Genomic DNA, 18,744 nt, shown 5'->3' on the forward strand with positions numbered 1-18,744 from the left:
GGGGTGCTCCTTCCATTTAATTGCACATAGAACAACAAAAGAGATAGAAATGGATTGATAGAGCACCCCTAATCCAATTGAAATTGTATAAAGTGTTTCACTTTACAGCCACATACTTGTGCTGCTGTTTGTGTTATGGACGACAATCAGATGACCACCAATAGATTTATATTATAATATACTGTATAGGGCAGATGCCTTTATTAATAGTAATTTCTTAAAAACATATCTCTGTAGATATAAAAATATCCTCATAATAAACAAGTGAAATAAAAGAGAAAATAAACGTGAAAAAAATCCTTTTTATATTATGTTGTGCAATAGGTGTATAAAATATTACCACAGACAGTAGAGCCAGAAGAGTGGCAAGGGTATGTAATTAGATATAGTCATGGTCCGAAAACCATCTTCTCTAATTTATATATGAAAAAGAGGGAATGTATCTAGACCACATACCATCTAAAATCATCTATATATGCAACCTTATAATATTTAGAAAATCATATGTTCCTCAATAGGTTTAAATGATAGCTGGTCATAAAACAATTACCGTGCTACACCAGATATGGTCAGATGCACTAGTGCAATATATATGTGCAAGTGATAACCCTTGCTAATGATATCTCAGTGAAGCTCCAATTAACAGTGAGCAAACAATGCTGGCCCAAAATAATAGTTCAGCGGCTCTCCAATGTGACCCATGTATGGGGACCACTAATAATAGAGAATCATATATCCCTCAATTGTATTAAATAATGGTTGGCCACAAAATAAAGGACATGCTGAGCTTGGTATAGTCAGATACGCTAGTACAGCATATGTATACAAGTGATACCACTTGCTGGTAATATCTCACTGAGGCGTCAGATAATAATAGATAGTTGCTGCTAACTTGAGATAATTGTGCAGCGATATGATCAAGAGCACTAGTGCACTATATATATGCAAGTGGTGACACTTGCTATTAATGTCTCAGTGAAGCGCCAGTTAATAATATGCAAACATGCTGACCCAGAAAAAAAGTGCAGCGGCTATCCAATGTGGCCTATGTGTGGGGACTATTAATAATAAACAGTCACTTGTCCCTTAATTGTGCTAAATAATAGCTGGCCACAAGGCAAAGAAGCTGCTGAACTTAGTATAGTCAGAGGCGCTAGTACAGCGTATGAATGTAAGTGATATAACTTGTGGTTAATAACTCACGCAGTCATCAGATAATAGCAGGTAGTCGCTGCTAACTGGAAATAATTGTGCAGCGCTGCTAGAGATTTATGTATTATTATTATTATTATTATTATTATCGTTTATTTGTTAGGCCCACAAGGTTTCCGCAGCGCCGTACATGGTACAAACAGTAGACTATACAGGGTAAAACAGTACAGGACAATAAACACAAAGTACCAGTACTTCAGAAACTCCAAGAAACTCCAAGCAGGCAGATACAGTAGAGACGGAGCAGAAGAACAGGTATGGAGACAGGAGGGAAGAGGGCCCTGCTCATTCGAGCTTACATCCTAAGGGAGGGTAAACAAAGTCAGGCACAAAAGGGAGCCAGTGAAGCAACGGGGAGAGAGAAAGGGGGCAGGGGAGAACCAGAAGAGGTGAGAGGTTAAGTGGATGGTTGGTAGGCCTTAAGGAACAGGTGAGTTTTAAGTGCCCGCTTGAAGGAGCACAGATTGGGTGAGAGACGAATGGAGCGAGGGAGGTCGTTCCAGTGAAGGGGGGCAGCACGGGAGAAGTCTTGGATTCTAGAGTGGGAAGAGGTGATCAGAGTGGAGGAGAGGCGGCGATCATTGGCCGAGCGCAGGGAGCGGGCGGGAGTGTGAATGGAGAGGAGGTTAGAGATGTAAGGGGCAGTAGACTGAGAGAGAGCCTTGTAAGTGGTGGTGAGGAGTTTGAAAAGGATTCTGTAGGGGAAGGGGAGCCAGTGTAAGGAAAGACAGAGAGGGGAGGCAGAGGAGGAGCGGCGTGAGAGGAAGATGAGTCTCGCAGCCGCATTGAGTATAGAGCGGAGGGGGGCAAGGTGGGAGCAGGGGAGGCCAGAAAGAAGGAGGTTGCAGTAGTCGAGACGGGAGATGATGAGGGCATGGATGATAGTTTTGGTGGCATCTTGAGAGAGGAAGGGACGGATGCGGGCAATGTTACGGAGTTGGAAGCGACAGGCTTGGGCAAGGGATTGAATGTGGGGGGCAAAAGAGAGAGAGGAGTCGAGAGTGACATCTAGGCAGCGGAGTTGGGTGACAGAGGAGATAGTGGATTTGTTAACAACGATAGAGAGGTCATGGTGAGAAGGTAGCCTGGGTGGGGGAAAGACAATGAGTTCGGTTTTGGAGATGTTAATTTTAAGAAAGCGAGAGGACATCCAGGATGAGATGGCTGAGAGGCAGTCAGTTACACGAGAGAGGAGGGAGGAGGAAAGATCAGGAGAAGAGATGTAGAGTTGAATATCATCAGCATATAGGTGATACTGAAGACCGAATTATGTATTAAATTACTGACCATTGAACATATTCAATCAGGGAGCACTGGCGATATCGCCGCTCTCTGGCTCCTACTTCCGGGTTTGACGTCAGTAGTGATGTCAGTTACCCATAACACCCCCCAAAAAATGGGATCCCTAATGTCAATTGAATCTAGTGTTTTTAATGATATTCGAAAAATGTGCATTTTTGCCCTAATGCAAAACATGAGGCAGATACAGTAATTTGGTTTGGATTTTTGGATTCGGGAGGAAGAGTTACCTCAGGGTTCCAAATTTTGTGTCGATTCCTTTATAAACACCTGTAATACTTCAAATAAACTGGATAAAGAAGCCGCGATTAGTAAATTATTTAATACATTGAAAAATCAATATATAATCAACTAATTGTCAGACAGTCGAGATATTTGGCAGAAATAGTTTTTTTGACATCCTCTCTTAACTAAAAAATTTTCAAAAAAATCTGAGACGGGTGGTGGACAAATCATGTTTTTTTGGGTGATCTGATGTGGAATGACCCTTGTTGTAAATTACCTCAATTGTCAGTTGAACTATGTGTGCGCATGGCATGGTTCATGTCAAATTGCATGACAGAACAAAATCGTCAAAGGAAACATGTTGTGCGTGGTTTTGCCCGTTGTAGATGACCCTTATTGTAAAATGTATTATTTGTCCATCCTGCATACAGGGTAAACATTATGGGCCTGATTCGTTAAGGAAAGTAAGGCAAAAAAAGAGTACGTTTTCTCCTGAACAAAACCATGTTACAATGCAAGGCATGCAAATTAGTTTTTTATTTTGCACATAAGTTAAATACTGGCTGTTTTTTTCATCTAGCACACAAATACTTGATAGCTTTATTTTTAAGCTGAAAACTAATATTGATCAAGGACATGCCCTATCCAAACTTTAAATCTGCCATCACATTTTAAATTTACGTCCCCCTTCAATGCAACATGGTTTTGCCAAGGTGCAAAGTTACTAATTTTCTTTTGCTTTCCTTTCCTTAATGAGTAAGGCCCATACTATTCAAAGCTTGTATGAACTTGCCTCCTCACATTTAGAATTACGAAAGTGTGACAAAGTAAGTCTCGCCCCTGTTTCACCCGAATGTACAAATTTCTTTAAAACTCTACCCACTTTTCTTTAAGCTCTGCCCCTTTTTCAACAATCGGGATGTCACACCAAAATCGGGACAGTTGGGAGGTGTGCTTGTTTATGATCATTCACAAATAATGATACTAATAGCTGAGTCCACAACTGTCTTCACAAACATATATTTATTTCCTGTAATACATTCCTGTATTTTTCTTGGTTCATTTAGGCCTGCCAGCTTCAATACACTTTCAGTATTGAAATGTTTAATTGTGTACTAATTATTTTAAAGTATGTTTTAAGCCTAATAAATAGGTCATTGTCACACATCTGTAGTATGAAATGAAACTGTCAACTGGACAAATCTTGTCTTTATGTCCCCCAATACATTTATTTACATGTGAAGGTCTGAACACAGATATGGTATTTTTACAATGATGCTATATGGCAGTATACTTTGAGGACCCAGCTGTGTGTTTATAGTGTAACTGTTTTAGTTATTTGAATATATATTTTTATTACAGGACTTCTAGGGATGGTGGCACACATGATGTATACTCAGGTATTCCAAGCCACAGTCAGTCTCGGACCAGAGGACTGGAGGCCACATTCTTGGGATTATGGATGGGCATTTTAGTAAGTTCCTTTGTCATTCATTTTGAACAAAATGCAAGCTCACACTTGAAACCCATGTTTTTATTGATGAATAGATTATACACATAAGATAATACAAAGAAATGCTTTCTCTTGACCATCTCCTCTGTATTTTTTTAGCACTGCGTGGGCTTCTTTCACTTGTTGCATGGCTTCTGCTGTGACAACACTCAACACTTACACTAAAACTGTCCTGGAGTTCCGAAGAAACCAGAAAGCTTTTGAGCACAGTTTGAAAGAGCACACCTGCTTTCTGAATCACAAAGAGATGAGTTTCTATAGAGACAAGCCTATCCACTCTGTGTCACAGAGTGTGGACTTCTATTCGGAACTTCATAAGAAAGTATTGCTCAGAGACCATTCGATGGATCTTCAAGATGTGGAAGAGTCCATGGATGAGGAACACTGCTAGATAGATAACAGGAGGGGATCACAGCACTGTTCAGGCAATAGACTGATCATCATGAAAATCTAAGCACTATGGTGTTGTATGCAATTACAGTGGATGCAAAATGAATTATCCATGATTATATGTAAACATGGAATGGCTAGCAGGGCTGGCCTTTACATTTGACAGAACTGTTTGTAGACATTACATATACCTCTCAAGTACACTGAACTTACCCAACTCTTCTAGTAAGTTGTAACAAATATGGATATGCTTGTATTCCTGCAACTGCAGGTCCTGTTGAGTGTATACTGAGCCTCTGATGACAGATAATTTGACAACAAAAAGCCAGTTATTATGCGCCCTCCATTCTTGGATGGATGGTTAATATAAACAGCATGCATACCAAGGACAGTGCAAAAACCTAGGACTATTCATTACAGAACAACATAAAGCTGTGAGCAAAGCTAAGACTCTGCAGTGTTTTGCAATGGTAATAACTGTGTGTATACAAAGGTTAAGTGAGGTCAGGTCATTTCCTTATAGCATGTCATTGTTGGCTGTAAAAAAAAAACTACCAGTGTGTGTAAGGTATTTCCAGTTCTTCACTAATTAAATTTTTTACTAGCTCAGAGATATTGAGTTACTCACCTGGGTTTTAAAATTAAACTTATTTATGAGCTTTGACAACCACTATTGAAGAAACCAGACTGTCATCACTAACAGGAGATAGAGGGCTAAAAACACACTTTGGGGGAGATTCAAAGCACTGTGGCACCAGACATCACTGCAATGGGCCTGATTCATTATGGAAAGTAAGGTAAAAAAAAATGAGTTTTCTCCTGGACAAAACCATGTTACAATGCAAAGGGTGCAACTCAGTTTATTATTTTGCCCATAAGATAAAAACTGCCTGTTTTTTATGTAGCACACAAATAGTTGATAATTTTATTTGTACACTGAAATGTAAATTTGATCTAGGACATGCCTTACAACTATAAATCTTCCATCACATTTTAAATTTACCTCCCCCTCCAATGCAACATGGTTTTTCCAAGCTGCAAAGTTACTCACTTTGTTTGCTTTACTTTCCTTAATGAATCAGGCCCAATGTATACATTGCCGCCTATTATGGTAAGGAATCTCTGCTTATTATTGGCGTACCTCTATGGGGTGTGAGGAAAATGAGCAGAGAACAATTGCCACAGAGTGACTTTACGGACTACTCTGGAGGCACTCAACAGCACATTGAATCTTCCCCTGTGTGTATATAAGTCAGATCACTTTGCATTTTTTTGTCACTTTTTTTGTTATATATTCCTTTATCTTTAAACATTGTCCTTTGTCACTTATAAGCAAATTTATTCAAATGTTTATTCTATTTCTGCTGAAACCACAGTTTATGAGTATTGTTTTTTTTTTATCAACACAAGTGCACCAAGTTCTGGAGTATGACACTGAATGCAATGTGGTTGAGTTAAATACATTTAAATATATGTAAAAAGTCTGTGTCGCGGAGAGCATGCAGTGTCCCAAGTAACATAATTCTTCCTGAGACTCAGCACACAATGTAAGAGTATAGCATCTGTAGACAAACAAGTGAGTGTAAGCTGCAAAGTGTATAAATATGTGGACAGAATGACAAAGCAGCAGAGAATAAGGGCTTTTTTTTTAATAAAAAGACGAAAGACCTATCTTCGTCAAAAACAGGAGATTCCCCGCTGGCGAAAAAGATTTGTTGGGTTTTGCAGGCAATAGCTTCCCCATGCAAAGCAAGAATCACTGCAATCCTTGTTCTGTTGTCGCCATCTCAGGAAGGCGACAACAGGAAAAGATTAATGAAAATATGCTTTATACTTTATCCAATACTTTATCCAATCGTCAATAGTATAGAAATATTTTGTATCTATTTTTTTTTTAAACAAATTCTTTTTTTAATTTTTTATTAGTGGAGCTGAAAGGCCAAGTCTGGGCTTTCAGTTCCACCTCGCATGTGTGGTCCATCTAGCTGGGTCACATATGCGCCTATCCCCTGAGACTGTCCGGTTGAGTATCGCTCAGTTGCTCTGGCAATATTTTATTTCAGAGATTTTCTATTAATAATTGAGAGTGATGACAGAATTTCTATTACTGTGATCAGCGGTGATAGAAAATCATCGTTATCGACACTTTTTAATGACTAGACCCATAAATATTATTGGAAGAAGAGAGGCATTTGTAGACATACAGGGCCTGAGCCATTAAGGGACGTAAACAGCGATTTTGTGTGTATAATCCACACAATTACTCTGCGCATGCCACATAACTCAATAATGTCCAATTCATCTTCAAGCGCAAACGACACTTACTACAATTTATGATTTCAGGAGGGAATGGGGTGGGGAAGGGGCGTTTGGCCACAATCAATGCACAGTAAAGGCATGCCAAACCCGCTGCAGCATCTCAAAAGTATTTTAGCTGTATCTCTTGCTCGTACAGGTCTAAGTCTAACTGTTGATGACTAGTGATGACAGCTGTGTATGTATGCTAGCACATGTGTTTACAATCAGGAGCAACTGTAAAAATGTATTTTATATACAGTAGACATTAATGACATCATTATAAATGTATTTCATGCAAAAATTTAAAAAAACACGTTAATTTTTTAATATTTTGTCATTAATAACTAACCTATTAACATGGAACATTGATTAAATCTTTTGTGACTTTATATTCCTCATATGTATTGGATGTATCCTACAGCGACCTGTCTAGTAGAGCAGAGCAGGGCTACACCCGTATTCACCATCGCACATATCTTCACATCCGCTCCTTGTTGAATTCCGATGTGCATATACCTGATCCATGTGTGTTTTTTAAACAACGCACATTAGTTCAGTATGTTTTACTTAAAGAATCAGACCCACACTGTACAACTGGACAATGGCAGATTCTTTAAACAGGTTAATTCTCCACCCTCGGTTCTGCACATGTTGGAGACATGCTAACCTTGACTACATAATCCCCAATAAACAAATCACGGCCTTATCTGTAATCCGGGGATTAGGCGTTCCCTTTAAAACTGTAGGGAAATTAGTTATGAAAGGAGATTCAAACCACTGAATGAAAGATATAAAGAAACCAAAGGATTATGGGAATCATCTGAGATCCTCCTCTAATCTCTTTGGTGTATGACCTAGCAATTTCTGACTGATGGACGTGAACACAAGGTTATATATTGTTTAAAGGGACACTAACCTCAGCATTTTTCCTCCTGAGTGTTGTATACAGAAATTAACATAAAAGGTACTTTGCAAAAGTTTAAGCCCACAGCGATTGGTTTGTTTCTTTCTTTTCCTCAAGGGGGTAGAAAACTGCAAAACATTTATACAAAACGCAAATGAAGGGACTTCTACGAACTGTAAAAGTGAAAAACCGTTGCGTACATTGTGACATCAGATACATACTTTTGCGCAATAGCACCTGATTTATTGAGGAAGCAAATGGTTTTGAGGGCCAAGATGGTGATATCTGCGGAGCAGTAAAGGTATGCCAGCTGATGTATGGATTAAGTGTACAAGTGTGCCTACGTTTGCACTAGGGATGTGCACTGGCCACTTTTGGTGTCTCGTGTTTTGTGTTTTGGATTCAGATTTGCTTGAGGTTTTGGGTTCGGATTTGTTTTGCAAAACACTTGACGAAAGGTTTTGGTTCGGATTTAAGGTTTTGGATTCGGATTTTTTTTGAAAAAAACATAAAAAGTGTTAAAAACAAGTTTTTGGGTTTATTTTCACTCCTACGCTATTATTAACCTCAATAACATTCAATAACAATCATTTCCACTAATTCCCAGTCTATTCTGAACACCTCACACCTCACAATATTGTTTTTAGTCCAAAACGTTTCCCCGAGGTAGCTTTCTGGACTGCATAGTGCAGTGGTCCCGGTACACAATTTGGTACCGGGGCCACAATACCTCCGCCTTCAAATGGTCTGAATTCCACTGCACAGCTGCCTGCTCCTACATCCTCTGCAGCATATACAGGGTGTAGATCGAGCGTGTCAATACCTGTTGTTTTTGACGATGACAGGTCATTTTCATTAATTTATGATTTGGCAGCAACAGTCAACGTTGTTTAATATCTGATACGCCTCTATCTGGACTGCATAGTGGAGTGGCCCCGGTACCCAATTTGGTACCGGGGCCACAATACCTCCTCCAACTTTCAAGTGTAGTGTTTATAATTTATAAAAACTACAGTAGTTATAGCACGTCAATAACTCTTATTTTAGACGACAATGGTACAGAGCATTCATCATTGAGATCCCATCAAGTATGTGAAAGACAGACAGGGTCGAAGTGTTATTTGTTGACTTTGTTAACCCAAAAATTGTCGCTGTTGCAAATATTCGTGCAATGAAGAGTGACTTTTTCTATTAAAGGCTCAAGCTTTCAAGTGTAGTGTTTCTAACTTATAAACACTACAGTAGTTCAAGCACGTCAATACCTCTTGTTTTTGATTATGACAGGGCATTTTACTTTTGGTTTAATTTGTTTTAATTTTGTTTTACTTTGTGCTCATGGCAAACGACTGTTGAATGGTCACATAATGGCAATAAAAGAGTTGCAAGATGGAATTGTCCTTGGGCCCTTCCACCCACCCTTATGTTGTTGAAATAGGACATGCACACTTTAACAAACCAATCATTTCAGCGACAGGGCCTACCAAACAACTGTGGCTGAAATGATTGGTTTGTTTGGAACCCCCACAAAAAGAGCTGGCAAAGAAAAAAAAAGTTGCAAGATGGAATTGTCTTTGGGCCCTCCCACCCACCCTTATGTTGTTGAAATAGGACATGCACACTTTAACAAACCAATCATTTCAGCAAAAGAGCCTACCAAACTGTGCCTGAAATGATTGGTTTGTTTGGGTCCCCACACCAAAAAAGCTATTCATCTCTCCCTGTACAAAATAAACAGGCTCTACTGAGGCAAGATGTCGTCCTCATCCTCAACCTCTGATTCCTCTCCCCCTACAGTGTGTACTTCCTCCTCCTCACACATTATCAATTCGTCCCCGCTGGACTCCACAACCACAGGTCCCTCTGTACTATCTGGAGGGCAGTGCTGTACTTGATTGAGGAATTGATAATTCATTTTTATGAACATCATTATTTCAACGTTCTGAGGAAGCAACCTCCTTCGCCGCTCACTGACCAGGTTCCCCGCTGCACTAAAAACTCTTTCCGAGTACACACTGGAGGGGGGACAACTCAGGTAAAATAGAGCCAGTTTTTACAGGGGCTTCCAAACTGCCTTTTTTTCCTGCCAGTAACAATATGGACTGTCTGACATGTCTATTTGGATGGTGTCAGCAAAATAATCCTCCACCATTTTTTCTATTGTGACAGCATCCAATGCAGCAACAGTAGACATGTCTGCAATGGTTGGCAGGTCCTTCAGTCCGGCCCAGATGTTATTAGCATCCCCGCCAGCGGCTCTTTTAGGAAAACTGAGCTTTTTCCTTGCAGCCACAGATGTGGAAGAAAATGAGGGTGGAGCTGTTGGCATGTCACGGTCCTCTTCAGAGGACAATCTCCTGACCAGCAGGTCTTTGCACCGCTGCAGACTTGTGTCCGCCGGAAACAGAGACAAAACATACGCTTTAAACCGAGGATCGAGAACGGTGGCCAGAATGTATTCCTCATGCCTTTAAAATAGTGACCACCCGCGGATCCTGGCAAAGCGTACGAAGGACTTCATCCACAAGAGCTATATGCTTGGTGGAATTGCAATGGTTTACCAGCTCCTCCCTCACTTTCTCCAGCTGCTTCTGCAACAGCCTGATCAGGGGAATCACCTGACTCAAGCTGGCAGTGTCGGAACTGACTTCTCGTGTGGCAAGTTCAAACGGCTGGAGAACCTTGCACAACACGGATATCAGTCTCCACTGTGCTTGACTCAGGCGCATCCCCACTCCTTTGCCTATGTCGTAGGTGACGGTGTAGGCCTGAATGGCCTTTTGCTGCTCCTCCATCCTCTGCAGCATATAGAGGGTGGAGTTCCAGCGCGTCACAACCTCTTGTTTGAGGTGATGGCAGGGCAGGTTCATGCTTTTTTGATGTGCCTCGAGCCTGCGGTAGGCACTGGCAGAATGCCGAAAGTGTCCAGCAATTTTGCGGGCCACCGCAAGCATCTCCTGCACACCCCTGTCACTCTTGAGGTAATGCTGCACCACCAAATTAACGGTGTGGGCAAAACATGGGACGTGCTGGAAATTGCCCATATGCAATGCCCGCACAATGTTACTGGCGTTGTCTGACACCACAAATCCCCAGGACAGTCTAAGTGGGGTAAGCCACTGTGAAATAATTTCCCTCATTTTCTCTAATAGGTTGTCAGCGTTGTGCCTCTTATTAAAGCCTGTAATACACAATGTTGCCTGCCTTGGCACGAGCAGACGTTGTGTAGATGCTGCTACTGATGCAGCTGCTGCTGTTGCTGCGGAAGGGGATGCATCTACCCATTGGGCTGTCACTGTCATATAGTCCTTCGCTTGCCCAGAACCACTTGTCCACATGTCCGTGGTTAAGAGGACAGTGGGTACAACTGCATTTTTAAGAGCACTGAGGACACTTGCTCGTACTTCTCTGTACATCTTTGGTATCGCCTGCCTAGTGAAGTGGAATCTCGATGGGATTTGGTACCGGGGACACAATACCTCCATCAACCCTCTAAATCCCACTCCACTGATGGCGGACACCGGGCGCACGTCTAACACCAACATAGCAGTTACAGCCGCAGTTATACGCTTTGCAATAGGGTGACTACTATCGTATTTTGTGGTCATGGCAAATGACTGTTGGACGGTCAATTGTTTTTTGAAAGACGTAGCGGTCTTACGACTTCCCCTCTGGGAAGATGATCGACTAACAGCAGCAACAGCAGCAGTGGCAGTAGTAGGCGTACCGCTGCAGGATTCCTCGGATGTATCCCGTATAGAAGAGGACTCAGTCTGGCTGGTGATATGGCCTGCAGTTCTAAATCTGATGGAGATCGTGGAGGAAGTTGACGAGGAGGGTGTTGGTGGTGTGTATCCAACAGGACCAAGGGATTTAGGTGTCCCTGTACTGATGACGGTCCTAGGCCCAGTTCCTGAACTAACCACTTAACTATGAAGGTTATTAAGGTGACGTATAAGGGAGGATGTCCCTAGGTGGGCAAGATCCTTACCCCTGCTTATTTGAGCTTTACATAAGCTACATATGGCCATACATTGGTTGTCCGGATTTGGATAAAAATAACTCCAGACCGAAGAGGTGCATTTTGTGGTCTTCTGACCAGGCATGACAATGGGCTTTCTCATCCCATGGACATCAGTTGTTTCCCCCCCCTGGTGCCTCATTTACAATAACCACATCACCATCCTCATCATCAAGTTCCTCCACAGTGCCAGCTACATCAATAGCCTCCTCCTGGTGTACAACATTGACAACTTGATTATCCAAATCTGGATCTACACTGTGGGTAATCCTTCCAACATATGCAGAGGGTGTGCTGCAAATGCTGGATGGAGTCACCTCTTCCCGTGCAGTGATGGGAAGGTCAGGCTTCACAACCACTAACACCCTTGGACTCGCCTTGGGGATTTGTGATGTCATCTGTTTAGAAGGCAGAGTTCTTTGCTGTTTTGTTGTTGTTGCTGACAGCATAACTCTCTTAATTTTTTTGTAGGGGGGGAGGAGGAGGGCTTAGATCCTTGGGTGAAGCTGGACCACTAGTCATGAACAAGGGCCAGGGCCTAAGCCGTTCATTGCCACTACGTGTCATAAATGGCATATTGCCAACTTTACATTTCTCCTCAGATGATTTTAAGTTTCTCTTTTTGCTACTTTTTGAGAACTTGGGCTTTTTGATTTTACATGCCCTGTACTAGGAGATTGGGCATCGGGCTTGCCAGACGACGTTGATGGCATTTCATCGTCTATGTCATGACTAGTGGCAGCAGCTTCAGCATTAGGAGGAAGTGGGTCTTGATCTTTCCCTACTTTATCCTCCAAATTTTTGTTTTCCATTATATGTAGCACAAGAGAGCGTACCGCTAAGCCACACACACTCGGCAAAGCCTTTAAAAATTATATGCGGCACAGGAGAGTACCACTGGACTTATACTGCTGAATCAGTGAACTTTGTAATATTGCAGTGCCAATGGACTTATACTGCAGGTTTGTTTTTGGATATTTTTTTTTAATTTCTTATTTTTATAATTATTTTTTTTTTTTTATAACTTTTTTTTAATTTTTTTTTAACTTGGGAATAATGGGGAAATAACACAATGCCCTTAGAAGGACAGAGCACAGGACACAGCACCAGTGGACTGAACAGGACAGAGCACAGGACCCAGCAGCACCACTGAACTCAGAAGGACAGAGCACAGGACACAGCACCACTGGACTGAGCAAAACACAGCACAGCACAGCACGAGATATAGCAGGACAGAGGACCACCTAACACAACCTCCCTCTACCCTGATCAATGCCCGAGTGAAGATGGCGGCGACTAGCGGGGAATTTATAGGATCCGAGTATCGCGAGATCCGACAGCGGGATTATGACTCAGAGCCTCGGTTTCAGTTTTGCAATTGGCGGGAATACCCGGATCTGTCTCGGATCCGGCTCGGATCGGCAACGTTCGGGTGGGCTCGGATTTCAGATATCCGAGCCCGCTCATCTCTAGTTTGCACCCACATTCAAAATGAGATTTTGTAAATGAGGTAAAGGGGTGGAGATAGCACATTTACAGAGGCATTCCTGTTTTGCGGCAGAGCTCATAGCCTTTTACTTCCCGCTACACAGTTTGGGTCCCAGAGATCAGGTCTCATTCCCATTCTTTTTTTTTTTTACTTTTTATTTATAACAGAAGAGAAATAATGCAGGTCGCAATATTCAATATTGGAACAGAACTGAAACAAAAAGAGTCCAGGTTCCGATGGACAGCCTTTGAACAAGTGAAGATATAAATCGGTAACATGGGATGACCTTAGTTAATGAGACCACGTTATACTGTGAGCAAGTGTTATATTAGCTGCTGGGTTTTTGTAGTTTCTTAATGGGGACATGGGGAGGAACAAAAAGACGGGGGATTGTACTCCTTAGCCGGAAAGAGGTGTACACGGTAAGAGAGCACTCATGTCAATGGGAAACATTAGGGATAGGGGGGAAGAGGAGGGAGTTATAAAGTGCCTTGGAGCTTCTTTTGTTATATAAATACCGGGGATCCCACACTTTGAGAGGTAGTAACTGTATCGTGGAGAAGTTTTGTGATATATACCATAGAAGCTGTGTGCCAAATTCTGATAACTGCATTACTGGAAGTTTGTGAAACTTTCTTCCAGTCACTGGCAATTTAAAGTTTTGCTTTATTGTAGATATGACAAATTAGTTTATCATAAGACTTGTCATATTATGCAAACCTTCAAGCACACAAAATGGCAGACCTGATGTCTCCTCACTTCGATGATTACCTTTAATGAGGATACATCAAGCAGCATTTCGGGAGAAAAAAACCCCATAAAAGTGGAACTGGTTAATGGGGGTGATTCTACGTTGGAAGTTGGTTGGACATTGTATTAACATTTACACTCTTACCGACATGCATATATTCAGGTTTATCCTCAAACCTCAATGCTAGGAGCTGATTAATTTTATGTGAGTGTTTCCAAGTCTGTGAAGTGGACGTGCACACTGAAATGTTCAAGGATGACACATAAGTGCACTGAAAGCATTGCAGCTCTGCACTTATTGTGGTCCATAAATGAGGGCCAAAAATGTGACAGATACAATGTGAGATTTCTTTAAATGTTGGTCAGGAAGAGGAACACTTTTCTTGAAGAAAATCCTGTTGGTTCTTTAAACTTTTGAAATATGGTCTCATATGTTTTGAGATAATGTGTCTAATTACCCTTCTATCTTCCTAAATTGCACGTGTCCCCTACACACAAAATGGCTGCCTCTACTGGGTCTAGGCTAGAAGTGGACTATTGAGCCATTTGGCAGTCCCTATGCAATTTACCACATACACTTTCATTACTGTAAAAGAGTGATTGAAACAATGACTCAAAATAAAGACAAATACAGTACATGAAATACTCTGCATAAAAATTAGATCATATTCTTATTCTCCTCCCAGTCCTTACTTTGAATATTTTAGTCCTATACTGAGCTTTTCTAAAATATCTCACATGCAGTGTGCTACTGAATATTCGGAGAATAAATTCACAATTTTAAGGCACACTAACCTCATTTTGGAAGCTTTCCATAAGAGTCATCTAATGGACATTATATATATAATATATATATATATATATATATATATATATATATATATATATATATATATAAAGACTTTCAGTAAAATTAGGGATGTGCACCGGCCACTTTTGGTGTCTCGTGTTTTGGATTCGGATTTGCTTGAGGTTTTGGGTTCAGATTTGTTTCGCAAAACACCTGACGAAAGGTTTTCATTCGGATTTAAGTTTTTGGATTCGGATTTATTTTGAAAAAAACATAAAAAGTGTTAAACTTAAAACCAAGTTTTTTTGGTTTATTTTCACTCCTACGCTATTATTAACCTCAATAACATTCAATAACAATCATTTCCACTAATTCCCAGTCTATTCTGCAGAATCAGTGAACTTTGTAATATTGCAGTACCACTGGACTTATACTGCTGAATCAGTGAACTTTAAAATATAGCAGTACCAATGGACTTATACTGCAGAATCAGTGAACTTTGTAATATAGCAGTACCACTGGACTTATACTGCTGAATCAGTGAACTTTGTAATATAGCAGTACCACTGGACTTATACTGCAGGATTGTTTTTGGATATTTTTTTTTAATTTCTTTTTTTTATAAATATTTTTTTTATAACTTTTTTTGGACTGAACACAGCACAGCACAGCACGAGATATAGCAGGACAGAGGACCACCTAACACAACCTCCCTCTACCCTGATCAATGCCCGAGTGAAGATGGCGGCGGCTAGCGGGGAATTTATAGAATACGAGTATCGCGAGATCCGACAGCGGGATTATGACTCAGAGCCTCGGTTTCAGTTTTGCAATTGGCGGGAATACCCGGATCTGTCTCGGATCTGCAACGTTCGGGTGGGCTCGGATTTCAGATATCCGAGCCCGCTCATCTCTAAGTAAAATAAGTGATCATGTTGCTACAACTAGAAATTAAACAGCTAATTTTAAGCACCATCATTGTTGTTGTTGTCTATTTAAATAAGACCTCATTTTCTATGTGTATGTCAACAATTTCCACCCACCTCTATCTGCACCACTTCCCTTACCAATGGTAGGTCGAAGAACTTGTTATCTTGTATAACACCTTTATTGAATTGAAGGGAGAAGAATGGCCAAGGGTCCTTTCCAGAACTGTGGACCCGCATTGCTGTTTTTTGTACACCAGTGCGCCTACTTGTCCCCCACATTAACCAGGTCCATGCCCATGTCACAGTCTTTGGAAAAAAAATCCATAAAATCAATCTGCCCTTAGCTTTGATGGTTAAAACAAAGCTCTGGAAAACGTGCTTGGCTGAAAACAGGAAGAATGTCACATTGAAGACCAGTCTGCTCTCAATTTAGAACTATCTCCTTCATTTAAGATTTTTACATATACCATTTGGTTTAGTCTCATTTATGACTTAAATTAATTATGAGAGTAAAGCAATATTTGACTGTTTTTATTACATGTGACTTTAGTGTGTTTGAAGCTTTTTATTACGTTGATTGAAGTGCACCTACATATGTTCTTCACACAGAAGTACAACTGGAATTTGCAAAAGGCATCCCATTATAAGTATATGGAAATGGCCCGAGCTCTGTGACCTCGAAGGTGAGGAGGAAAAGGCTGTCAGATGAAAACAAGGCACGACCATTCTTCTAATTCACATTTAGCAAAGAATGCCTTTGGTCCACCCAACTCCTATTAGCTGGTGCAATCTTTAGTACAACCAAAGATGCTATCATTTGATCATGCAAAGCTATGTGCTTTCCTTAGAGTAGGTCTAATTGCGCAAGAGTATGTGTGCTTGTTTTTCAGACAAATGCTGTGAGTTTAAACTTTTGCAAATTTATTTATTATCTGCATAAAACCTACAGAAAGAAAAATGTTGAGGTTAGTGTCCCTTTAAGCATATACTTTTTACTTCACTCGCTATTTGCAAATTTACTCTTTACTCATTATCTAAATAATTAGCATTGTGCCTCTTTTTAAATATAATTTTGTGACATTTTTTTCCATGGAACCATTTATGACTATCCCCCTACATGTGCTATGTGATTTTGGGTTAGCCTGTGATTTAACGTTGGTTACCATTCTACTTTGGCTGATTAATAATAAAAAATAAACAAAAAAGCCAGACAATTTTTATTGGATAAAGCAGATTTGTATTTCAATCTCTGGGGATGTTTAATATTGTATCAAAATATTTACAATTAGTGCATAAAATACATATTTATTCTATTTCACAAAAAGCAATAGCCCCCATGAAAAATACAATGCCCATAACTATGAGTATATTAGCAGGAAGAAATAAAACAGGTCTACCTAGATAAGTACATGGTACATAGCAGGTGATATTGGAATCATTGGGAGGAGAGTATTTCTTAACTATTGTTGTAATATTATAGGTAAAACAATAAACATATTGCCATTCAGAATTGATGGTGTAAGTATAATCTTAATATGACCTAAAGTGTCAAATCATTTTCTAGGAGATGTTATTACTGTTTTCTGGTGCTTGCTGTGCATATAAATATGGGGGGGTGGGTTCAGTGATTTGAGCACAACTTAGTCCAATGGCTGTTTAAACCCACCACAGTATTTTATATAATATGTTTGCAAAATGACCCTGTCAGATGTGATCTAAAAAAAACCAAAAAACATCATACTGTAAATTGTCTCATAGTTAAGGCAGTAGTGTCTAGCATAACAGCGCATGCTTAACAACTTTGTAGTGTTGCCGTCCAGTAGAAAGGGCCTATTTCCCATAGGGGGGCGGGACCAAAATGACACGATTTACCACAAATGGAGTCATTGAGGCTCCTGTCCTGCCCACTTCACTAGGAAGTGGCCAGAGCCCCAGTGATGTTGGCTGATATCATAGCAAGTGGCTGCTCACATCTTCAGCACTGTTTGACCTTATACTCATTTGACAGCACTAATGTTAATGACCCCAGGCCCTGGGCTACAGTTTGGGAACCAGGAAGTTAAAACAAATAATTTGAGGGAATTTGGCCAGTTTTATATAAAATTGATTCCTTAATTTATATTTACAGGGGATATACAATTGAAATGCCATTTATAATGGTACTCCTAGGATTCTATGTGACAGTTACTGAAACCCTACAATGTGAATGAATACTTCAAGCCTTCTCGTTCACCTGTCCAAAATATACGTCTGCTTGTGCAGACTCTCTCTTGCAGCAGACATTCTGACAGCATGGTGTTTCTAGAAAGCAATGAATGGTTTAGTATTTACTGCCTAATGAGCAGTGTTGTTATAGTGCTAGTAGCTAAGTGCTATTTCAAGTGCCTTCAATCACTTGCCCCTTGTTGTCACCCATTTCAGCCTCATAAATTCTTCCTAGACATTTGGGGCCTCACTTAGAGTTAGGAGCAAATTCAGCTACAGGGTTTAAATTTGCGCTGGGGCAAGCCATGCTGTAATGCAAGAGTGCAAATGTAATTTGCATGCTGGGAAAAAAACAGCCATCTATGAGTGTAGCACACAAATCAAGGCACCTTTTTTAACAGTGCGATGCAGAGTGGAGCAAGGACACACTCTCCTTCCAAATGTAAATCTGTCCACGCATTTTAAATTTGCCAAGGGGCACTCCTGGTACACATTCCATCACACTCCTTTACCAGGCATCAGGTGAGCTCTATCCTCATCTCTAAACACTTGAATTTCTCCCTTCTTCTATTCTTTCTTCTAACACAACGTTTCTTTTCTAGCTTGGAATGGTACTGGTGCAGGTCATCCCATCCCGAGTGGACTCTCACCTTGGATCCCTTTGTCTCCCTCACTCCCCCCATCTTCCTCCTTTTACAACCTTAACCCCTCTTCACCCTTTC

The 18,744-nt window shown here is 40.7% G+C and overlaps 1 protein-coding gene across 2 annotated transcripts in view; it reads left to right on the plus strand.

Annotated features, from left to right (window-relative positions):
* The window catches only part of GSG1 (germ cell associated 1), a 62,669-nt gene extending 55,426 nt beyond the window's left edge, over window positions 1-7,243 (plus strand). For both annotated transcript variants that reach the window (XM_075182875.1, XM_075182873.1), the window contains exons 5-6: window positions 4,099-4,210; window positions 4,349-7,243. In XM_075182875.1, the coding sequence (XP_075038976.1) occupies window positions 4,099-4,210; window positions 4,349-4,640 (404 nt within the window). In that variant the 3' untranslated portion in view covers window positions 4,641-7,243. The remainder of the gene's footprint in view (window positions 1-4,098; window positions 4,211-4,348) is intronic.
* Window positions 7,244-18,744: the final 11,501 nt, after the last annotated feature.

The sequence above is a fragment of the Mixophyes fleayi genome, chromosome 8 (assembly GCF_038048845.1).
Source record: "Mixophyes fleayi isolate aMixFle1 chromosome 8, aMixFle1.hap1, whole genome shotgun sequence".
In the NCBI taxonomy this organism is placed as follows: Eukaryota; Metazoa; Chordata; class Amphibia; order Anura; family Limnodynastidae; genus Mixophyes; species Mixophyes fleayi.